This window comes from Gymnodraco acuticeps, unplaced genomic scaffold (genome assembly GCF_902827175.1).
Source record: "Gymnodraco acuticeps unplaced genomic scaffold, fGymAcu1.1, whole genome shotgun sequence".
In the NCBI taxonomy this organism is placed as follows: Eukaryota; Metazoa; Chordata; class Actinopteri; order Perciformes; family Bathydraconidae; genus Gymnodraco; species Gymnodraco acuticeps.
In genome coordinates, this window is record NW_022989985.1 from 1,911,152 (window position 1) to 1,935,381 (window position 24,230).

The 24,230-nt window shown below is 40.2% G+C and overlaps 2 protein-coding genes across 2 annotated transcripts; one reads left to right on the forward strand and one right to left on the reverse strand.

Annotated features, from left to right (window-relative positions):
* Positions 1-748: 748 nt before the first annotated feature.
* LOC117543926 (histone-lysine N-methyltransferase SETD1B-A-like) lies at positions 749-13,053 on the forward strand. The gene is made up of 18 exons (XM_034212590.1): positions 749-932; positions 1,137-1,289; positions 2,195-2,299; positions 2,386-2,656; positions 2,759-2,871; positions 3,518-4,531; positions 4,765-5,466; positions 5,587-5,703; positions 5,783-5,861; positions 5,959-6,152; positions 6,449-6,599; positions 6,699-7,091; positions 7,439-8,437; positions 9,022-9,188; positions 9,267-9,392; positions 10,091-10,210; positions 10,433-10,570; positions 12,688-13,053. Exons 2-18 carry the CDS (start codon positions 1,152-1,154, stop codon positions 12,859-12,861), a joined length of 5,001 nt encoding a protein of 1,666 aa, XP_034068481.1. The 5' UTR covers positions 749-932; positions 1,137-1,151; the 3' UTR covers positions 12,862-13,053.
* A 75-nt stretch (positions 13,054-13,128) lies between these two features.
* hpdb (4-hydroxyphenylpyruvate dioxygenase b) lies at positions 13,129-20,943 on the reverse strand. The gene is made up of 14 exons (XM_034212591.1): positions 20,789-20,943; positions 20,432-20,458; positions 20,160-20,222; positions 19,760-19,864; positions 19,483-19,525; positions 18,905-18,987; positions 18,710-18,799; positions 18,514-18,617; positions 18,341-18,418; positions 16,786-16,948; positions 16,615-16,686; positions 16,407-16,529; positions 14,073-14,189; positions 13,129-13,764 (listed from the first exon to the last, which is right to left on the reverse strand). Exons 1-14 carry the CDS (start codon positions 20,789-20,791, stop codon positions 13,654-13,656), a joined length of 1,182 nt encoding a protein of 393 aa, XP_034068482.1. The 5' UTR covers positions 20,792-20,943; the 3' UTR covers positions 13,129-13,653.
* Between the last annotated feature and the right edge of the window lie 3,287 nt (positions 20,944-24,230).

Consider the following 24,230-nt stretch of genomic DNA (forward strand, 5'->3'; position numbering starts at 1 on the left):
CAAAGCACACAAACTCCTCCGCTTGCTGACTTTTTCCGACAATCCTTTCTCTATTAGTGCACGTTTTGTTGTTTCTCTGAACAAGTAGTCCACATCTTCCCTGCATTCGCCTGTGCTAAATATAGCACAGCGTAAATTTTCCAACCCGACGTTCCTTCTTCTGTTCTCTTCTCCCTGTTACAATAGAGTTTACTCCCAAAAAAAGATTGTGAAACAAATATTTGTTATATCCAATGATTACACATTAATAGTCACTATTAAAAAAAGTCAGAAATAATACATCAGATTTATATAGCCCTAGTCATCATTACCAAAGAAGCTTTGCATACTTGAGGAAAAGCACAATCAAGCAATACAAACAAGATAAGAATACAATGAATAAGAATGCTTGTAAAAACTTTTTATTTATTTATGCTCTTTCTTATTATTGTAGGATCAGTTATACATTTTCACAATAACATCTCTGTAATTATGTTTTATAACTGGATTATTAATGCCATTACACTGACAATGTTTAATACTCAATACTTTCTTTAAACTTTAAATGAATGATCCATTTATCATGCTCTATTCGGAGTCCCCTGATTTACATCTGATTAACATTTATATTTTACATAAACTTTTTACATTTTGTCATATTATTCGATTTGTGTTTGATTGTTAGTAAGTCATAGGCTGTATTCATAACTTATTAATACATATTATAATTATAAACATGTATTATTAAGGTTTATAGAAACACACCTCACACCTGTTCACACCTTCAACCCATCTAAATCCTTCCGCCTCACCGATGGATCTATATTCCGTCTCTGTCTCCTGGCGGATTGATCTTCTATCCACCTGGGCGACGAACTGTAAAAACAACCGAAGATCCCAACAGCTTTTCCACAATGTTGCTCCAACAAAGGATATAACCTTTGTAGTTACAGGTAAGCGAGATAAAGCATATTATTGGTCGACTTAACTTTGAGTATTTGATCACGTTTCATTTCACAATCTGTTTGAGAAGGATAACGTTACAGGTGATGCTCTCCATCACCTGTTGGGGCGTGTTAAGCTCCAGTGGCGGACTGATGTAAGCAGCTCTGTTTATCATGCTAAAAGATACGGTGTTTATAATCTTTTATTTCCAGGTTTTGACGAATGTAATGGAAAGCGAAAAACAAACTTCTGAGAGAGAGACACCGCCTCAGTTCTGGAGAAGCTGCAAGTTGATTATTGACCCTGCATCGACGAATGGACTGTACAAAGTGTATCGTTACGATGGACAGCAATTTAACATACCCGTGAGCATTTATACATATATTTGTGTTGTCTATTACACATAGCCGCCTGTTTCCTCTATTGATCCAAACAAGCATTGCCTTTGTTTCTATTATCAAAGATTCAAGATTCAAAGGCTTTATTGTCATATGCACGTAGCTACAGTAGATTGTCTTTAAATAAAAATAGTGCATATTATAGTGGTATAGATTAGAATAAAAAAGTGCATATTATGTTGCAGACCAATGTGCAAGTAATGCAGATGAAGTAAACTATATGTATCTCAGATAAATAAAAAAATAAATACAACAAGCTAAATAATGCAGAGAATGTACTGTAAGTGACCAAGTAAGTGCAGGAGTCTACATGTAAATAGATAAGTGGGTTAAAGTGAATTTATAAAGCGTACTTACGTTTACGATATTAATATTTTGAATTCTCTGCTCTACTTCAACCTAGAAGTAAATATTGCTCTATTGTGCTTATTACTCTATTTTAACATTTGGATTCTACTGTTTAAGTTACTTTGCACATTAGGATTACATTAAGAAAAATTAATACAAATATTCTTGTAAAATACTATTCAATTGTTAAACTATTCAAATGAAGTAACCTCTAAATAAAGCAGAAGAGTATTAGCTCAAGACTACCTTAGTAAGCTACAATGTTTGAATGCTGCTTGCATTCATATCAATAATCTAACAGTATAATTTACGAGTAATTAACACAGCCAGAGCCAATCTCAGTGCGTTGATACAGTAGTACTACACTTTTATACTTGAAGATTATTTTGTATTTAAGTAATGTTATTAATGCTTTAACTTGTATCAGAGTCCTTTTTTGTGTGCAACTCCTACTTTCATTGAATGAAAATAACGTAATACTTCTCCCCCCACATTATATTGATGGATGTTGTTTACTTCAACAGGTGGAGGATTTAGGTCTGTTTCCTGTAGAGACAGTCAGAGATCCCCGTGTCTGCCGCCTGTGGAGCAAATGCAACAAGACTGACCTTTTGATTTCTAAATTTAAGGTAATCTTCATTATGAGCATCATAGTTATTATAATAATAGTAAACATGACAATAATGGGAGCTCTTGTTTACCTATGTCCTTTCAGGTTGATGAATGGTATGTTGGCCCCGTTCCTCCCAACGAAGTGACATTTTCCAGGCTGAATGACAATGTGAGGGAGGCGTTCTTGACTAATATGTGCAATAAATATGGGGACATCGAAGAAGTGGAAATATTTTACAATCCTAAGAACAAGAAGCATTTGGGGATTGCAAAGGTCGTTTTCGACACAGTGAGGGCTGCAAAAGAAGCTGTCCAGCACCTCCATCAGACCTCAGTGATGGGAAATGTTATTCATGTGGAAATTGATCCTAAAGGTACGACTGACTTTAGAACTACCTCATATTTGTATGAATTGTAATTAAACATTTTAATCTCTTTGAGTTTGTTGACTAATTACAATATGCAACCTTCCTCAGGTGAAAACAGGACGCGATATCTCCAGCTCCTCTTACGGGGCCTTTATACTCCTTGGACGCTGCCAGTGGGCAGCAATGAGCAAGCTATTCAAAGCTTAGTCGAGGGTTTGCTGGTAAACTGTTTAAGCTGCTTATGATTGATTCATTTATGTATTTATTTTCCTGCTATACACACAAAGCACTTAACCCTCAAAGGTTTACAAGATACCAAAGATACAGTTCCAGTGGTCAAACCTTTAATTCACATTAGTTTTAAATGTAATACTTTTGCTTTCTACACCCAAACTTGGCAGGTAAACTCTGCTCTGTTCAAGCACACCTCTAAGTTTTTCAGTCATCCATCCAAAGAAGATCAACATCAATTGAGGTCATTTAACTAAGAGGTGCATGTTTTCATCGACAGGACAGTAAATCAAAAAAATGAAACCCATTTTTGATTTGCTACAACTCACACAACAGACGCATTTATAACCGTGAAGTAATCGTATATCACCCATTCTTGAGAATTGGGACGAATCATGTCAAACTTTAAATTAATACTAATTAATATACATCAAAAATAATTCCATGTTCTTTTTGTGAACATATATTTTTAAAGGATTTATATGAAATGAATATGATATATCAATGTTTTGGTCTGCTTTCATTTTTGTTCTGGTTTATGAATATCGAATACATTCAATATTTATAAACCAGCTGTTGAACTAATACGTTTTTATGGACAATATATCTCATGTGTTATCTTGTTATCTCTTACAGAGCAGCGCAGCCACACAGACACATCTGAGCATCTCCAGTCCCACCAGCATCGCCACCCCCCTCTCTCTGGACACAGCCTACTCCAGTATTTGGCAGGATACACCTTGCAGCTTCAGGCTAACACCACATTCCCAGTGCCTGTCTGCCACTCCTCTGTCCCAGGACTCCTGCTACTCCAGTCTTCAGGCGACTCCAGTCCCCCAGGGGGAGCCCTCCACCTTTAGTGATCACACACTTTTAAGACGAGAGCTCTGGCGTCGTAAGACTGAGAGGTATTGCAGAGGATCTGGCGAAGTCTCAGATGTGAACTTCATTTTGAGGCAATGCCAACCCCAGCTAGCAGAATCTTATTCTACCACAAAAGAATCTAGCAGCCAAGAGTTAGCACTGTGGGGGCACAATGCACAATCCTCCAATCACAGTAATGCTTCCTTTAACTTTAAGTCTCCCAGTCAGGAGTCCAGAGCTGTGGTCACTGCTACCTCTAAGGATTTTGATAGAAGCTCCAACTCTTTAAGTATCCTGAGCATTAATTTCACATCTGAATATCAGACAGCAGCTTCCTTTCCATCTGATGACCATGCACACATTACAGAACTACCCCAAAGTGCTGGTAACTCTTCTTCAAGCCCCAGGCCTGAGGTGGAGAGTTTGGACTCTCGTATTGAGAGTTTGCTGATAAACAGCCAGAGTACTGACCCGTCCTACTTCTATAGAAACTCTTTGGAGGCTGATGTTCACTCTCAGGACAGCCCAACCTCACCTTGCTCCCCTAACGCCTCCCCTTTCTCAGATGACTCACCTGTTCGCACTCCAACTTCATGTGACTTCACAACGATAGATCAGCGCTCCTTCAATGACCTCATTGAAGATGAGCCAGATGAAACCACTCAAGCTGTTTTGTTTCTAACAAGAGACTCTCAGCCTCCGTCTGATTTCACACGTTTTGAAAGGAGGGCTCACATAAACCACGAAAAACAGGCAGAAAGGTTGCAGTTATTCTCACGTTCAAAGGTAATTACTCCTCAAACATTCTTAAACAAGGTCATAATGGAAAATAATGTCCTAAAAGATAAGTTCATGATCATTTAAGAAAATCAACATCGTGTGAATTTGTTTACATGATAATTCCTGTTTTGTTTAAACTAGGCATTTTACTATCAAAAGTGGTAGCAGTTAACGTTGTGGTATCTACGTTTTATTTTAGAGTCCTGAAAACGACTTAAACTAATTATTTTGTGTCTTAGGAGCGTCATTCGAATAAGGATTACTCGAATAAGGATTACTCAAATAAAAGAGCGTTCAGAGCTTCAACACCAGCCAGACAGATCCCTCTCCCTCAGCCTCCATCCTTTTCTCTCAATAGCAACACTCAACCCCCCTCATCCAAAGCTCCTCCTGCTTTTAAATCAGGGTGCCCCCATCCACCAGCCACCCGTTTCGCTTTCCCCCTTCCTCCCTTTCCCCCGTCTATCTCATCTATCCCACCTCGCCTGCCTAATGGCACCATCCCCATCCCACCTCCGGGTTGGATCCCACCTCGGGGCCATCACCCCGGCATCTATATTCCTCCTCCCGGTTTTCCACCTCCATCTTCTATTCCTCCACCACCAACCTTCCTTGGACCCCCACCTCCTGTGCACAGGTACCCCTTACCTGTTCATCCTCCAGGCACTTTAGATAAGGGGAATCCTCCAACCGCTCCTTTGCATTTCCCTCGACCTCCATGGCCTCTTCCACCTTTCCCCAGGTTTAACCCCTTTGTGCCACCACCAGACTTCCTGCTTGTGCGGGAAAACCCTCATAAGGCCACGGTGGAAAAGGTTTTAGAAGTCATCATGGATGAACTGAAGTCGATTATTAGGAAGGATATTACACGCCGAATGATTGAAGGGGTCGCTTTCAAGGCATTTGAGGACTGGTGGGTATGTCAAGAGAAGAAAGTAAAGGTAAGTTCTTTATCTTTCATCTGTCGCCTCATAAATTGGTTGATGAAACAGCATGAATAAATACATTAATGTGTCCTTTTAGAAACAGTATGTTCATTGTTATTGTTTTTCTTTCATAAGATACACGTTTCTCCTTTGAAAAGTGCAACAACAAGTATTGAAGAAAGGAGCAAACTTATAAATCCCCTCTGTCACATCAGTGGCCAGGGCAAAAAACCTCGACTGCCTTCATTCAAGGTATGCTATTGTGCTTTATATGATGTGAAATATGCCAGCGTGCATGACTTGATAAATAAAATACAATTTGATCATGCAGGTAAAAAGGAAAAGAGCAGGTGATACTGTTACATCAGAAGAGATAGAAAATGTGTTGTGTTCTACTCATGAAAGCTCTGGTGAGTGCTTTTATTGCGATTAACCCTCATTTACAATTTATGAACTCATTTATATAGACTGTAGCTTGATTCTGTCCGTTGCTCTCTTTGCATGTAGATGTGAAACAGGGGGAGGACAAAGGGAGTTTGGCATCTGAGAGAGCCAAACGCAGACATGCAAGACCACATGAGCTTGAAAGTGACGATGATGATGAAGAAGGGAAAGACGAAGATAACACACTTCAAGATGAGGAAACAACATCTGATAAATTGGAGGCGGTTGTGCCAGTTCATGATGATCCTCAAATCCTGGTAAATATACATTTTGCTCCGAAACTTATAGTGAAATTGCAAAAAGAAAAGCCAAGACTTTAAAGCCAGTTGTTAGTTTTTATTTGAGCATTTTGCTATCAAGTTGATTGAATCCTAACTTGAAATAAATATCTTACATGAATTTCGATAAACAGCTGGAAATATGCAGTCAGGGGTCACAACAAATTTAGAGGTTGTTCATATTCCCCTTACAACTAAAATCTATCAAAGTTATACATGTGCTGTCAACTTTAAAGTGTGAAAGAATGGATAATTGAACTTGTGCTCTACTGTAGTGTGACAGAGATGATGATGATGATGATGATGATGATGATGATGATGACAGCAATCATCCTGAGGAAGAGAAGGAGTCCACACAGAAACACACAGAAGATGAAGATGCAGTCATCTTCCAAGCTAGTGAAGCAGTGGCGAGCTTGGATAGCGGTACGTTAAATATCATACAGTTGTAACATTGAATGTTTAAATATGTTTAAATGTTTAAAACATGTTTAAATATTTGTGGTTCATTTTGTTCAACTATAGAGACTTTCTCAGAGAGCAGCACTTCAGAGGACAATGAGTTCTCGTCAGACTTCGACTCCTCAGACTCGTTCTCCTCTGAGAGCTTCGAGGACTCGTCCTACTCTGAACTCAGTCCTGAAGATGAAGACATGGAGGAGGAGGGCGACAGAAGAGTTGAGTGTATCTTCATATCGTCAGATGAAGAGTCGATGGAGCTTGAGCCCCCCGCCACCCCCTCGGCCCCGCTGACCCCTGGTGCCAAGCTGGAGCTGGAGCTGCAGGAATGGCCAGATCCATATCACTGGGAGAAAAGAGAGGAGAACCAGTTCCCGTGCTGTCTGGAGGACATGATGGAGCTCCAAACCAGCGAACCCCCGGACCATCTACAGCCCCTCTCACCTTTAGGACTCCCAGGTTGAACAGTTTGAGTGTTGTTTGTCTCTCTGTGGTCATTTTGCATCCCTTTCTTTCTGCTTCACCTTTTGGTAAAGTGTTTCTCTTCCTGGTGATTTTCTCTTTATAGTGTCTGTCTTTGGTTGTTTTGCTTCTTTTTGAGGTCCTTCTGTGTGTCTCTGTGGTTTGGTGGACTTCCCAACAAGAAATGTGACTTTTAAACAAAGCGTCCAAGGGACCCTGCGCGTCAGAAAATGGTCCCCTGTACGTCTTGTGCCTTTTCCCATTGGGCCCTTTTTAGAAATTTGTTCCAAGGAAATGTTGGTGAAAATATGTTTTTCTAATATTGTATTGTTATACTTGTGTAGCAGTGGGCCAACATCTTGACGTAGAGATGGAGAGCCCTCAGTGGATGTCAACGGGGAACAGAGAAAACCTGAGGCCTCTGACTCCCACTGGCTGCCTGGTGGACAGCGACCCTGACCTTCTGATGAGGAGCAAACCCACATCCCCCGCTGTGGAGGAAGAACGACCCCAAACACCAGGCAAGGGCATAGTGGCCGAACTGGAAAGTGAGGAATCTACCAATGAAGTGCTTTCTCCAACAGCCACCGAGGTCGTTTTTTCTCCACTTGCTTTGTACCCTTTATACCAGGATATGCCCAAAACGCCTGGTCGCGAGGATAGACGATCATGGACTCAGTACAGCTCTGTGAGAGCTCCAGCTACACCAGGCAGAGAGACCACCTCGTCAGAAGGTAACACAGTGATGTGCCCCCATCTTAGCAGCCCCCTTTCTAGCAATCCGTATATCACAGCCCCAAAGACTCCTGGGAGGGACATCATCCTACCCCGGAGATCCATAGTCCACAAGAGAAAAATGGTGACAAACTTACAGCCAATGTTTTACGATTCTCTCGGAGGCTCCCCCATCTCAGTGTCCTCACCATGCAGCTCCTCTGAGTCTTCTTCTGACTCCGCTCAAGGGAAAAGCATGTGGGTCAGTTCAGGTGTGAGAATGAGGCCTTTGCAGGGCCTGGAGAATATGCCTGGGCTCCGGGATGAGGAGAATAGTAGAGAGACGGACAAATCCTTATTAAGGAGAAAGGAGTGGAGGAAGCGAAAGAGGAGGTGGAGAATTCTTCATCGGAGAAGACTTCTTAAAAGAAACACTGGTTCTCTCCCCTCTAACATCGCTTCTGACAGGTGGCGCTCTCTCTCTGAGGAGAGGAGGATACTTCATAGTGTTTGGAAGGAGGGTCTGGATGAAGAAGACGCCAGGCTGCTGCAGCGGACATACGACAGGCTGCAGGCACGGGATAATGGCTTCGGGTGGATCAGTGACACTCTGTGGATACCTCACACTTATATCCTTTTTAACCAACTTTAATGTTGAAATTGAATAACATCCAATTGAGTTACTTTAGGATTGCATCTAAAATATTTTTTATTATCAGTTAATCAGCCAATTATTATTATCACTGGGTTTATAAGATGTAAGAAAATTGTGAAAAATGTCTCCCAGTTTCATAAGTTACCAGTCTAAAACCAAAAGATGAACACTTAATAACACTACATACACTTAATTGATTAGTCTACTAATTGTAACTCTTGTTTACAGTCGCTGAACTAAGTAACTTATATTGTATGAATTGGTGTGATTATCTCAATATCAATGGGAAACTGTAGCATACACAAATGAATTCCATAATAGTATGTATATATTTGAATCGAAAAAAACAATGCTCAGCAGCATTCAAATGTTGATTTTGAAATGTAACTTTGTGAATGAAGCTTCTACTCGGGTGTAAAGGACTGTTGCAAATCCCTTCCAATGTTTGCTATTGAAACATTCATTTACAAACTAATAATATATTAAGATAACTTTATTTGCCTGATACACAATATAGTGCATTTTATTCTCTGATTGACCTCCTTAAACACTGCTCACTGACTAAAGTCATCACAGAGCAGAGTGAGGAGCACAGATCCTGGTGGCCCAATCACAGGACCGGCTCTGCTCGCTCTGAAGGATTCTACAAAATCAGCAAGAAAGACAAAATGAAATACCTCAACCACACAAAGCTGAATCCTGAGCTTCCATCTACAAGCACTCAGGTATCAACCAGAGGAAACTGTGATGATCTCATTGCCCAGTTTATTAGAGTCAATGCTTAATGTCAACATGTGTTTCAGGGAACGAGCATCCCTGCCCAGCAACAGACCTCACTGCGAGCCGGATCTGACTTCAGGTCTGAACAGCGTCGCCTGCTCTCCTCTTTCAGCTGTGATAGTGACCTAGTCAAGTTCAACCAGCTGAAGGTAAGTACATTAAAGGTTCAGACAAAATCAGTTGGGAAAACCTTGATGCCAAAATCATTTTATAAAAATGTACGTGTAGTAACTATTAGCATATTTTAGTCTAAATACAAAGAAAACAATTGAATAGTCTTTGATCAGTGTCACAACCGAGGTCTGTTGAATATACATTTGATTAAATCAGGCACTGTTTGTGTTTATATGTAACTTTGTAACAGCATTTCCCCATATGCTTATATTGACATGTGAATAAATAAAATGTATATATATATATATATAAAGTAAACAAAGTATCTTCTACTGGCTGTGCAAGGTGCCAGAATAGTGAGAAACGTACTGTATGTACAATTTGTTCGTACCTGACCAGTTGTAGGACTTTGATATAGATAGTTTCATTGCAGATGTTTCAAGATGTTTCCACAGTTGAGATAGCTACTACCACACCAATTCACTTTACACACTATTTGTGAATGTGTTTTTTAATGTGATTTTGCTCAAAACAAGGAAAAGTCTACGCCTGAGATATTAGAAAAAAACTAACAAACTCAACAGTAGCGTATTTGCCCAGATGAACAGACTTTGTTGTGGTGATGTTTTTTTTACCTGAGGTTGAACAAAGTCGTTTGAATGACCTGAATGCAGATGTGGGGCCTGTGTTAACGAATGGCACGTGTCTCATTTTGTCATGCTCAATAAATCAGTTCCGAAGGAAGAGGATTCGTTTCAGCCGGAGTCATATTCATGATTGGGGCCTGTTTGCAATGGAGCCGATCACAGCAGATGAGATGGTGATCGAGTATGTGGGCCAGATCATCAGACAGGTGAGACTAGCTAATCATGTGCTCATAATGCTCCCTTGGTAACAAATGTCTCTGTCGAGCCTTCAAGAGAGCCGTTTTTCCCCTGATTGTTTCCCCTGAATCGGCCCAGTGGCCCCCTGGGACCCGCCTGTTATTCTGGGTACTTTCCAGGAGTGTGAGGACTGACAGTAACGGTGATTAAGAACACTCGTGAAAAGGCTCATGTGTTTTCACTCTCCTTAGATCATCGCTGACATGAGGGAGCAGAGGTACGAGGAGGAGGGCATTGGCAGCAGCTACTTGTTCCGGGTTGATCAGGAGACCATCATTGATGCCACTAAATATGGGAACTTATCCAGGTTTATCAACCACAGCTGCAATGTGAGTACGAGCCAGTATAACTCCATGGGGTTGAAGATTGAAGAGGCTCTATTATGCTTTTTTTGTTTTTCCCTTTCCTGTTGTTTGTTATTTCGGTTTTTGTGGTAACCTCCGAAGGGAGTTTTCTCTCCCACACAATCACCGCCTGCCTGAAACGCCTCCATTTTACTCCTTGGTTTACTTCTGTAATAGTGACATCACCATGTAACCAGGGCCGGCCCTGACCAATTTGCTGCCCTAGGCAAGATTTTAGCTGGCGCCCCTCCCAAAATGCAGACACTCACTATGACTCGCGCATGCATTCACGTGCACGGTTGTGGTATGACCAGATAACTTTAAAGAAAGATATGGACACAAGATGTGTGCAAATGTATTTTGTATCCTATCCCCCAGGAAGATTTTGTTTTTTAATATTGAAGTTAAAAGCGAAAAGATCTATGGCTACATCTCTCGACACCCATATGAAACAGAACTGTAAACAGATTTTCTTTTTATTTATGGATATTTTACAAATCACTCCCCTTTTAAACTGTATTCTTGTTTATTAATAACAACTTGTTTTACTGTCATATAGTATTTTATACTATAAGAGAATAGATGAAAATCTATTCTCTTATTTTTTTATAACTATAATGATCATATAAAGGTGTGCCTTTACCTCACTGAGCTGAGGTTATCAGAGCCTCTCAGTCTTTCAGGAGAGAGCTCTCTAAAGCTCTCCCCCCTGCGGCCGCTTACACAGTAAATTCCAATGTTAATAAAAGCTGTATACGTTTTTTGGGAGTTCGATTTATTTGAAATAAAAAATGTGTCGGAAAGGTGTCAGGATCATCTGCGACGTCTTCTGGAAAGAGTCACATACTTCCTTCACGCCTCATAGACAAGAGATATTTAGGAGACAGCAAGTCTGTCTTCTCATAAATATCAACAACATGAAATGCCCTGCCTCCTCCTATCACAAGAAGGGGCAGCTGCAAGGTCATACACAGTTCAGAGTCACCCACAGTATCAATGCAACTCAAAGAGTGGAGAAAACAGTATTTCAAACCGGAGAGACGTGATGTAAGAATTACATATTTATTGTTTACACGTCATATAAATGAAATGATTGCCACGATAATACAACAGGAGTATGTAATGGTGTTTGGCGATTAGGCCCCGGTTTGCAGGATAATCATTCAGGAGGGAAAGAACCGCTCCGATGAAATCCCCGGGGTCTAGACACTGGTGGTGGTGATGAGTAGGTGAGACCGGTCTGAAGGGGGAAGGTTTAGCTTTGTCCTGGAGGAGACGTGAGGCGAGAGGGGTGGAGGCGGGTTGCGTGTGATCATCTGCAATGACAACTGACAGGGAGGAAGAGCAGGCATTTAAGGAATTTAGCATGTGCAGCGATTGGCTGCTGAGGGGTGACGCCCTCGTATTTAATGAGGGGGGAAGGGAGCCATAGAGTGACGTGTAAGTGACTCGTGTTAGGTCTTCCTTATTGAACTTGCGCTAAAGCTTTCATTTCTCCAACATTATGAAATACATTTTTTTTCTTTTTGTTTTGTTTTCAATTTTCGGCGCCCCCCATAGATTGATGCCCCCTTAGCATTCGCCTATACTGCCTATGCCAAGGGCCGGCCCTGCATATAACACTGGCGCTTCTGTTGGCTAACACTCCGACACATTGTACGTGATAGGCTTAGGGACAGGACATCTCCAACCACAACAGACCCGGCCAGCAAACCAATCAGACAGAGGGTGAAAAGAGGTGCTGCAGCACAGTATGTGAAAAATAAAGACCTTTTTGAACATCAAAGCATGTAAACATGTCACAGTAGAGGCACAAAATGGAAATATGAACCTGAAGATGAGCATAATAGAGTCCCTTTAAATGGGTTCATAGGGTTTCTGCTGGTCCTTTAAAAGCCTAAAAGTTAGTGGTCTGTAATTATAGGGAATACAAATATCTTAAATATGCTCTTCTGTTGTGGTAACTGCAAATAATCTTCAAAAGAAATTGTAATAGTGTCTTAAAAAGTCTTAAAGTAATCTTGTTGAAACCTGCAGAAATCCTTAAGGTAACAATTTGTTTAGTAAGGTCATTCATGCAAAATACCTTTTTTCTCTTGCAGCCTAACTGTTATGCAAAGATCATCTCTGTGGAGTCCAGGAAGAAGATAGTGATTTACTCCCGGCAGCCAATAGGTGTCAATGAAGAGATCACGTACGACTACAAGTTTCCCATCGAGGACACAAAGATCCCTTGCTTGTGTGGAGCAGATGGTTGCCGGGGCACCTTGAACTAATCTCTAATGAAGTGTTCAGATTTATGTCAAGAGCCAAAGTTGCCTGAGGTACTGTACAATCCACACACAGACCCTGAAGATTATTTTCATGCTGATTTATTCTACCAATGACTGCCTTAACGCCAAACAGGAACTTATGAATGCTCTGCAGACATGTGGAGGTACTGCTCAGTAAATAATGATTTATTTAAACCTTCTAATCAGTGCTTGAGTACAGGAGCACTTACAACTTCCTCATTATCTGGTAAAACATTACAAAACACTTCATTTGTTTGCACATTACAGTTTATGAACACATCACAACCCACAGTTTCACACATTGCAAATGTTTCCTCTTGCAACATAAAGGGGAAGATGGCTGCTCCAATTATACAAAGCTCTTCTGTTACATTGAAATTACTTTTAAAGTTATTGCCAAGATGATAACAATCTGTACAATTACTTGTTTTCATTTATGAGAGCTTAATTGTGTTTTGCTTGAGTCAAGCTTATATGGATTTCCTTGTTAACATTTGATAAAAAGAAAGCCTTACATGGTGATAAAGTTACAATTAGTTGATCTTTCATGAAAATCTGGAGAGATTATAATAAAGTACTTTTTGAAACATGCTTATCACATGTACAATAAATGTTATTATGTTATCATAATAAAACATGCAAGTCACAAAAACATGCTTTGTTCATTATTGCACAATAGTAGTTTAATACTAAAGTACAGGACTCTAAACAAAAAATGGCCTCTCATAGTAAAGAGATATTGAAACTGAAATGTCTACTTTAATAAAACTAGGATCAGATGTTCTTTGAAACTCCGTTTGGTGTCAGGATCGTCAGATTTCCTCTTGCATTCTGGTCCGCTTCGATGGCTTCAAACAGAGACTTGAAGTTTCCTGCACCAAAGCCCTGTGGGAAAATCATGTGTTTAAGTTATTGATTAAGTAACTTAATGAATCCTGTTTCTAACACAGATATTGTGCACAAAGAATTAGGGCCGCAATTGAAAAAGGTCTGAGATAAACTTCAGAATTGGCTTAAAAAAATACTTAGTTTAATAAATAACTGTGACTTTTAACTCACAAGTCAAATACATTTTTTTAACCAGTAGGCTGAAAAAATGTGGTCCTTATCTTATTCCGTAAAAATTCGAGAAATATGTGCTTTATATTCTCTTCATCCTTATAAAGTTGTTGTTTATCCAGTGGCGCCCTCACCTGGTGGTTGTGTCTCTGAATGACCTCCAAGAACACAGTGGGCCGATCCTGAACTGGCTTGGTGAAGATCTGAAGTAAGTAGCCGTTTTCGTCAAAGTCCACCAAGATCCTCAGCTCCTGATGTGAGTAAGATCACAAGATCACATTGTGAATTGTAATTCATTTATCCATTTTGTTTTGGCAAGGCTGGATAATTGACACTCACAGCCATGAGTCTATAAAGATGAGAAAACTAAATATGGCCATACATATTAGAGAAGGCTCAATGACACTTTGCTAATGTCCTACACAGCAAACCTATTATAGTATCAGCCAATACCAATCTAAAATCATATGTTTCCTTCTCTTAAACAAATAAGATGTATTTCATTTTTGTATGAATGCATTTTGCCTAACCAATTATTTAGGAAAAACATTGTTTAAGCTGTGAAACAAGTATTGTATTACCCTAAAGCAACACATAAACATGTCCCAACATGGTTCTATTAAACCTTTATATAGAAACGTATTTGCTTTGCATTGTTTATCTGTCAGCACCATCCAAAATTACATTTAAAATTCACCCTTGTGCAAAAATGTTTAATTTAAATGTTTAGGTATTTCCAATTCCTATCTTTGTAGTCTACACCCTAATTACAGTTGTTTATAGATAGTCAGGACTAATTGATCATATTGAATGATACTTTTTGACCCCTGACATTCAATCCTGTCATACATAATACAGTATGTACACTGAACAAAAATATAAATGCAACACTTTTGTTTTTGCTCCCATTTTTCATGAGATGAACTCAAAGATCTAAAACATTTTCTATATACACAAAATAACCATTTCTCTCAAATATTGTTCACAAATCTGAAAAAAGGCTGGCCACAATAAAAGGCCACTCTAAAATGTTCAGTTTTATCACACAGCACAATGCCACAGATGTCGCAAGTTTTGAGGGAGCGTGCAATTGGCATGCTGACAGCAGGAATGTCCACCAGAGCTGTTGCCCGTGAATTGAATGTTCATTTCTCTACCATAAGCTGTCTCCAAAGGCGTTTCAGAGAATTTGGCAGTACATCCAACCGGCCTCACAACCGCAGACCACGTGTAACCACACCAGCCCAGGACCTCCACATCCAGCATGTTCACCTCCAAGATCGTCTGAGACCAGCCACTCGGACAGCTGCTACAACAATCGGTTTGCATAACCACATTTCTGCACAAACTGTCAGAAACCGTCTCAGGGAAGCTCATCTGCATGCTCGTCGTCCTCATCGGGGTCTCGACCTGACTCCGGTTCGTCCTCGTAACCGACTTGAGTGGGCAAATGCTTACATTCGATGGCGTCTGGCACGTTGGAGAGGTGTTCTCTTCACGGATGAATCCCGGTTTTCACTGTTCAGGGCAGATGGCAGACAGCGTGTGTGACGTCATGTGGGTGAGCGGTTTTCTGATGTCAATGTTGTGAATCGAGTGGCCCATGGTGGTGGTGGAGTTATGGTATGGGCAGGCGTATGTTATGGACGACGAACACAGGTGCATTTTATTGATGGCATTGTGAATGCACAGAGATACCGTGACGAGATCCTGAGGCCCATTGTTGTGCCATTCATCCACGACCATCACCTCATGTTGCAGCATGATAATGCACGGCCCCATGTTGCAAGGATCTGTACACAATTCCTGGAGGCTGAAAACATCCCAGTTCTTGCATGGCCAGCATACTCACCGGACATGTCACCCATTGAGCATGTTTGGGATGCTCTGGATCGGCGTATACGACAGCGTGTTCCAGTTCCTGCCAATATCCAGCAACTTGGCACAGCCATTGAAGAGGAGTGGACCAACATTCCACAGGCCACAATCAACAACCTGATCAACTCTATGCGAAGGAGATGTGTTGCACTGCGTGAGGCAAATGGTGGTCACACCAGATACTGACTGGTTTTCAGACCCCCCCAGACCCCCCCCAATAAAGCAAAACTGCACGTTTCAGAGTGGCCTTTTATTGTGGCCAGCCTAAGGCACACCTGTGCAATAATCATGCTGTCTAATCAGCATCTTGATATGCCACACCTGTGAGGTGGGATGGATTATCTCGGCAAAGGAGAAGTGCTCACTATCACAGATTTTTTCAGATTTGTGAACAATATTTGAGAGAAATGGTTATTTTGTGTATATAGAAAATGTTTTAGATCTTTGAGTTCATCTCATGAAAAATGGGAGCAAAAACAAAAGTGTTGCATTTATATTTTTGTTCAGTGTATAACCATTGGCTGGACCAAACATAATATCATAAAGTTCATTCAGTTCTCCAAACTTGTTGAACATAATTGAGTTCTGACCTGCAGGACATCCAGGTCCTCTGAGACTTTGACCTTTGATTGTTTCAGGTTCTCTCTCAGCTGTTTGTAGTATGTGTCTGGCACGAACATAAACTCCATCCCACGCTCCTTTAGGTTACGAATCTGCAAATTGAAATTAATCAGAAAGTTATTGTTGCTTCTTTCGGGATGCGTCCACACACAAAGCCAAAGTGTCCTTTAATCTTACCGCAGTGATGATATCTGACGTGTTCATGGCTATATGCTGCACGCCTGGACCTCCATAGTACTCCACATACTCCTGTGAGTCAACATTTGGAGAAATATACAAGTTATTTAATCATTCATGTGCAAGTAAACAGTTTAAGACCACATATTTGCTGAAGTGAGCCAAACATGCCTGGATCTGAGACTTTCTCTTCCCCATGGCAGGCTCGTTGATGGGCATCTTCACAGTCTCCTCGTAGTTCGCCACAACAATGGAGCGCAGGGCGCTGAACTCTGTCTGAAGCTGCTTGTCATCCACTGACCAGAAGCGGTGAAACAGAAGGTTTCTTTGATACCTGATGGTTTAAGAATCAGAGATGAAGAGGTTCAAATATCAGTCACTTCTGAACTGTTGCTCAGTTGTTACCCTATGTGGAGGAAGTACTCAGATATAGTAATTAAGTAAATAGTGATACCAAAGTGTAGAAATACTCTTATACACCCCATTTCAGAATAACGTATGTTAAAGTATTGCATTATAATTATTGACTGCTTGTTTGGTTCAACACTTTTAATTGTTACCGATAAAGGAGGAGTTTGTTTTTACATTATGACTTTAAAAACCGCTGGGTAACTTGTGAGTCTGATCCCAGAAGACGAAGAAGTAGCATAACATAGAAATAGTCAAGTAAAGTTAAACTTCAAAATTATTCTCAAGTAAACTACTTCAGTATATGTTCTAAGTTAGGGTGCACTGCTGATGCTACTATCATCTTATGATCTGAATGACGTTGCAACTTCACAATGCGCTACCAAGCAGGAGTTTTGATTTATGAGCGGCTCCATATGATTCTTCACATCTAAAAACCTCCAGTCTGTGTTACACCCCTTGTTATAGGATCAACCAATGAGCACCCTGTTTTTGAGAACTGCCTTTCCCCGCCCCATGCATGCCTATACTCTATCATGGGGTCAAAACAAGATCCAGATGTGGAGACCAACTGGAGACCAGCTTAAGAAAATGCAAAGTCATGCTGATGACTGACTCCTGCCCAAAAAGAGTTATGTAAGACACCTGCTCTCTGAAGAGCCGGTATATTGTTATCACATGTGCCACACTGAGGGCTTCTAAAACCTAAACAGATTACTGAACAGGCCTCCTGAGTATCTGTTAGAAGTTACTGCAAGCACTTTTTTTCATGAAAAGTTAAGAATGACCACCAAGGGGACCCATTACTACCACAAACTGACAAAAAAACAACCCAAAAGGGACATACAATGAGGACAAAAAACATAAAATACTATGCAAAGACACAAAACATCCAAAAAGAGATACCAAAACACTAAATAAAGAGACGCAAAACCTCTAAAAAGAAAAGCAAGGCACCCATTGAGAAGCAAATGACCATAAATAGACACGCATTTATCCCAAAATGAGAGATACAAAAACATCAAAAAGAGGCCACAACAATAAAAAGGGATGCAAAAATAGACAAAAAACGAGAGACACAATGACCACATAGACCCAAAACGACCACTCGGAGACAGAACAACTGCAAAAGGGACACGATATGATCACAAAGAGACGCAAAACCACTGCAAAGAGATCCCCAAAGACGTCTCTTTTAATCTGTGGCTCTTATTCCTATAAAGGTAGGGGCCCTCTACATGTTAGCACCTATGGGTCCTAATGTCTCGTGATCCGCCAATATTTTAAACTGTGAACAAGAAATAGTTGAGTCCATTACCAATCCACCACTGGGACCATCTCATTATCCGGTTGGTTTCCCACAACGTGATCGATGAAGTTCAGTTTTCCACTTGGTCTGCATAGAGGAATGGAAGCAAAAGCAAATAAACACGCTGTCACTTTGCTGTCAGTCTGACCTCTGTTCTCTTTTAAACATTCGTATGCACTCACAGTTTGGCCAGTGAAGGGTCCTTGAACAGAGAGGGTTGGAAGCCTGGCAGGAACAACCCGGTGTATCCGCTCCTCTCCACAAACGTGTGTGTGGTGTCACCATACTGCAGCAAACAAAAGCAAGAGTATACATCTGGCATTTGTGCTAAATAGAGAGTCATAACTACTGAATGTACATTTGTAATTAGTGCCTTACCGTTTGGAGCACGGCCAGTCTGACTTTACCATGCTTATCCTCCAGGGTGTAAGGCTCCTTCACGATAATTGCACCTCGCTCTCTGGCTTTCTGTTTATGAGGATGTATGGTAAGTGGAAATATTATAAATTGTAATGTAGTTAATTATGTGTGAGAATAGAACTGTGAATGCAGGTTTGAAAGAAAACCTGTTACCTGCACAAGGAAGTCACAGTCCTGCACTGTAAATGCAACATCCTTCACTCCATCACCGTGTTTGACTAAATGCTCTCCCATCTCTGAGAAAAAGACGAGATACAAATATTTAATTTAGCCACACACAAGCAACCATTGTTGGCATTTTTTTTTTTACGATTGTAACCCCCCCAAACATTTTTTAAATACTTAATAAATCCTTTGAATGATACAGACATTATTATAGTAAACCAACTAAATGAATAAAAACATTTAAATTATGTAATTGGGAATGTAAAATTGTGTTTTCAACCATTCTGTTAATATTATTATTCATCTCTAACTAAGTGCCTTGAATCATGATGTCAATGTATGAATTCAAGACTGAATTGACTTTTGCCAAATCAATAGTGATTTCAAATATATATTTAACAATTTAATATTTTTGGAAATGTTATCATCCACAAAAATGATTTTTCTTGTAAATGCCAGATACATTAGAGATGAAAAAAGTTGTGATATATTATAGTCATGTATGTAAGACAATAACTACTTCATCCTTGTCCATATTGATTTCTCGGTCTATGACCAGTGCGTACCTTTGTTTCCAGGGTTGAGGGCAGATGAGAACACGTAAACGATCTGTGAAAAACAAAGTGAGGACATTAACTTGTCTAAGTCAGTACAAACGCACCTTTTGAGTACAATAGCTATTAATTGACCATCTTCACTGCTCAAGAAAACCATCTATTACCATTTCAGTCCTTTCATTTGAACTAATTTCTATAAAAGTCAAACATCTGCACAAACAGATTATTTTTGTTGATGCAATAAACCATTCTTCTTGCTGATTTCCAGGCACTGCAGATTCTTTACCTTTCCTTGTTTGACTGCATGGGACACCACATCCCGACAGCCTGTCTCCAAACCCTGGTAGGCCAGAGACTCAAATCCCAGCTTGTTACAGTAATACGATGCAGCCTGTTGAAGAAAATGAATTTATTCAACTGATAATCTCTTCTTGTTACAGTGAACTGAAATTGGGCATGTTTGCAACAGGTTCATCTTAAACTCTCTGATAGCACCATCTCCTGGTGACTAGTGAGGCGAGACTCCGTTTGTACTTTAGGAAATTAAATATGGGGTTTTACATGCTGTCAGGAGAACCAATAGCCTTACTGAATGTATAGTATACCCCTCCATCTGTGAGAAAAGTTGGTCAGAAAAAAAACAATGTACCCAAAAAACCCTTGGCAGCAGTTATTGATTAACTTACCTGTTTTGCATTTCCAACCCAGAACGTGAGGTGATCAAAGCAGAGGAACTTGCCCTGCTCATGCTAAAGATAAGAACATATATTTTGTTGTGAAATCGTTAAAACACACAGCGCCGCTAACATTTACATTGGGGGACAAACACATAGATGGAAACCAAACACACACAACTGATGTTGGTTAAGTGTCATTCAAATCCTCATATCTGTGCAGTGATTTCACTTGCTTAATAGCCTCTGTTCTGCGGTAAAACACATATAAAAAGGAAACGTACCTTTTCGCCTTTATCTGTGTATGTCGTCTATAATGACAAAAGCACATCATAAAGTTATAACAAATGAACAACCCTGCTGAAGTCCAGTGACAAATGTTATTTACCAGCAAACACAATAATAGCAATAACAAACCTTTTGTATAACACTTTTCCAGCAGAGTAACAAAGTGATAAGATGCCAGACACACAATTAAATCATAAACAGTTTAAATGTGTACAACATTGATTGAAGGAGCTAGGAAAGAGTGCAATAGGCTAAATGAACCAATTAACCAAAGTTATTACTTTTATTAACAATGTCTCTTTTTCTAGTTATAAAAGAAAAGCTATCTGGCTCAACATTGAGAGGTTACTCACCATCTTGCTCCTGTTGACCTGCCCTGACTGTCAGAAGGAAATAAACAATGAAACTCTGAATTCAAAAGCTCAAAAGGACGTTTCTAGATCCACTCCCACCGGTGAGGAGGAGGAGGAGGAGGAGGAAGAGGAGGAGGAGGAGGGGTATCGATGCTTGGTTAACTTTTGCTGTTAAACAATGATTACTTGGGGAACAATGTCAACACAGGTTAAATTAGACCTGCAACTTGATCTGCTTCCCTGCTACCTAGTGCATGCTGAATACATTTTTTCATTATTATTTCTGCAAAAGCATGCAGAAACAGTGTCCACACAGGTTTAGAATTACAGCTGTATGTTTTTTACCAGAAGAAGAAGCCGACGTCCATATGTTAGTGTTTAGTGGTGAGAGGAGGCTCACTCATGCAGGACTCCCATTGGCTCACTGGCGTTGAGCTGTTTGAACTCCTGAAAATGACCCCATCCCATCTATCCTCCACCACATATATTCTTACAACAATTGTGATTTTCTTTCAGTAAAAGAGTGTATAGAAAATGATTCAAAGCTGTCATATTAGCGTTGTAATGATGTGATACATCGAGAAACCACAATAAGTGGTTGATTTTGGGACAAGCTGGAAATAAAGGGTTTTGCTATAGGTCCAAAGTGCAGATGGGTTTATTGTGTGCTTTGTTTCACCAAAACAAACTCAAATGTCACATGAATCAGGCTTTGATCTGTCCTTTAAAGGTATGCAATCAAACTTTGAGGTCATTACGACTACTGAGTATTTTTTCTCTTTCTAAGCTTTTTCTGTTGTAAACTGTTTTAAAACCCGTTTAAGGTACAAATGAAGGGGCATGAAATAATAAGAATACATAATTAATCTTAACAATACCTTATAGAGCTTTCTCCCAAGAGGGCTTTTACCCTTTTGCAACTGAACAGATTCATGTAGGAACTAAAAGTAATAATGTTGTCTTAGGAAGTTAAGCGACAACCTGTAAATCAGCTTAAAGATGACTCCAAACTTCTTCATCTACATATATAACATGTAGAAACTCAATATATTCCAAAGAATAAAAAAAGACTTGAAGAGAATCTGAATTGCAAAGTGTTGCCAGTGTAAATGAAACATATGTAATCAATTCCTCCAAGGAAAACATGTTGATGAGCAGCCTTACTACAGAAGTGTTAGTCACACATTCCACTAATGAGGAGTCAGAGCCCCCCCCCCCCTCAGTCCCTGAAGATTTTTGTTTTTCATGCTGTCTCCTGGAGCTTCACTCATGGGATGCAACTACACTCATGCAGCCAGTAGAACACAACATGCAGGATAACAAATAATAACAGCCGCTTTACCAAAGGTGTTTAGTTTCATAATTTTAAAATGTGGTCTGCTGTGAGTGACATTGGACAAAATTGCATAAGTTGCACTTATTCAACTCCAGAATTTGAAAGTGATGTTTTATTTTTTTCAAGATTTGATATTTGAACTGGTATTAAAATAGTTTTCAACTCATGTTTTTGTAACTTCTATTCATACTGTTCCTATATGTTTATTCATATTTGTATTCATATAAACTCCTGAACTTCCCTACGGGGATCAATAAAGGTGCATCTTATCTTATCTTAAATCAAATCACCTTAACGATAAATGTACTTAGTAGCAAGACACCAAAAACATAATTTGATAATGAAATATGGGCTTATGTTATTTGTATGCATCTAGAGCCTCTCAATTAGTTTCTTAATTTCTGTGGTTTTACTGTTTTATTTAAAGACAACATCTTGGACATTGAGAAACTGTGATTACCTTTTTCTTCCCTTGTTTCTGACATTTTATAGCCTCAACTTAATTAATCAATGATTCAAAAGATAATCAGCATTTTAACCAATAAAGAAAATACTCTTCAGTCGCAGCTTTACTCCCCACATTATTGTAAAACATTATCTCATACATCATGCTGCATTACATCAGACTGTAAATCCCCTGGTATCAAGTCTCTCTAAGGACAAACACCTCAGTGATCAGCTCCTTCCCACGCCAGCACTCCTCACATCATTGTAGTAGCTCAGTCAACGGGAGCCAAACAGCTCTCAATACGGAATAGAAATGAGCAAATCATCACCTGAAACAAATCCCCAAATACTGTTGAATGGTAAACAACAGGGGAAACACCAGGAGGCTGCAGGAGGAGAGCAGAGCTCTGTCCTGCTGGATGATGAGTGTTTGGAGGACAGTCGTGCAGCAGAGAGGGAAACACAAGCAAAGGTGCAGTCTGTTTTCCAGCAGGTACGTAACCAGATCAGATCACAGGCGGGTGTGAAGAGCAGCATACTGGAGCTGGTGCAGAGAGTCAAAGACAGAGAAACAGAGAGTGCACAGGTGGATGTCAAACCCGAGGGCACAGACGTCAACGGTGGGGAGAAGAAAGAGATGCTGACGGAGGACAGCAAAGATGAGATGCATGCAAAGGAAGAGGAGTTGTTTGCAATGTTCAAGGAAAAGCTTGAGGCTAGTCAAAAGGATTTAAAGGATGAATTGGAAGTGCAGATTTCTCAGGTGCGTAAAGAAATGCAGGCCTACATGGACCAGGCTCTGAAAGGCTTGGAGAGCCAGATGCAGAGCAGCTGGCAATCCCACAATCTCCAACATGACAAAGAGAAGCAAGAGAGCAAAGGTCCAGACAAGAAACAGAAGCCTACAGCAGCTCCTACTCTGGCGTCCAGGAGAGGAAGAGTCCTGACTCGGACCATGACCACCATCATCCCTAAGACGTGTCCCCCTGTCATCATTTGCCCACGCGCCAAATCAGAGACACTGGGCTACTCCAAGCGGGAAAGTTCTCGCCTCGTGCTGAGGGATCCAGGCGTCTCCTTACCAGGAAACAACCCCTGCCAGAGCCGCAAGCCGCTACCTCCAGTCTGCCCTCTTCTGCATCAGCACAAAAAGCCCGTCCGGCCAAAAGATAAAATAGGAAACTGACTCGACTTCTCGGAACACAAAGAAGATGTTGACAGTATGCAACTGCCCTGATTACAAAGCAGGGACATAAGCATTCAGGTCAAAATGTCAACCTTGTTGTGTTCATTTTTGCTGTGTCACTGTTATTGCTTATTGTACCTGACAGCTGTTACTGTCCAGTAGAGCTGCAACTATTAGCTATTCTGTTCAATTTGGTGAATCATTAAAGTAATTATGTATGCAAGCATGGCAGAACATGCTGCTTTCAAGCCTCTAACTTTTGGAGATTTCCAGCTTTTATCTTTTTTACATCATAGAAAATTGATTACTTTGGATTTCAGACTGAGCAAAAAGTCACAAGGTCGTTTTCCTCTACTTTCATAAATGATATACTAAAAAACAAATTGAGACAAAAGTCAAGTTGCAGCATACTGTCCAGTTGATTGTTTGCTAAAGGGTCTTTGCTAGTGTGAGAATGATGTAGAAATAAAAAG

Excerpts from the sequence above, each read along its gene's own strand:
- LOC117543926 (XM_034212590.1), top strand. The coding sequence starts at position 1,152 with ATGGAAAGCGAAAAACAAACTTCTGAGAGAGAGACACCGCCTCAGTTC. Across the intron at positions 2,300-2,385 it reads TTTTGATTTCTAAATTTAAG|GTTGATGAATGGTATGTTGG; the intron begins GTAATCTTCATT and ends ATGTCCTTTCAG. Across the intron at positions 5,704-5,782 it reads CTCGACTGCCTTCATTCAAG|GTAAAAAGGAAAAGAGCAGG; the intron begins GTATGCTATTGT and ends TTGATCATGCAG.
- hpdb (XM_034212591.1), bottom strand. Across the intron at positions 18,419-18,513 it reads GACCCTTCACTGGCCAAACT|ACCAAGTGGAAAACTGAACT; the intron begins GTGAGTGCATAC and ends TCCTCTATGCAG. Across the intron at positions 16,949-18,340 it reads ATGGTCCCAGTGGTGGATTG|GTATCAAAGAAACCTTCTGT; the intron begins GTAATGGACTCA and ends TTAAACCATCAG.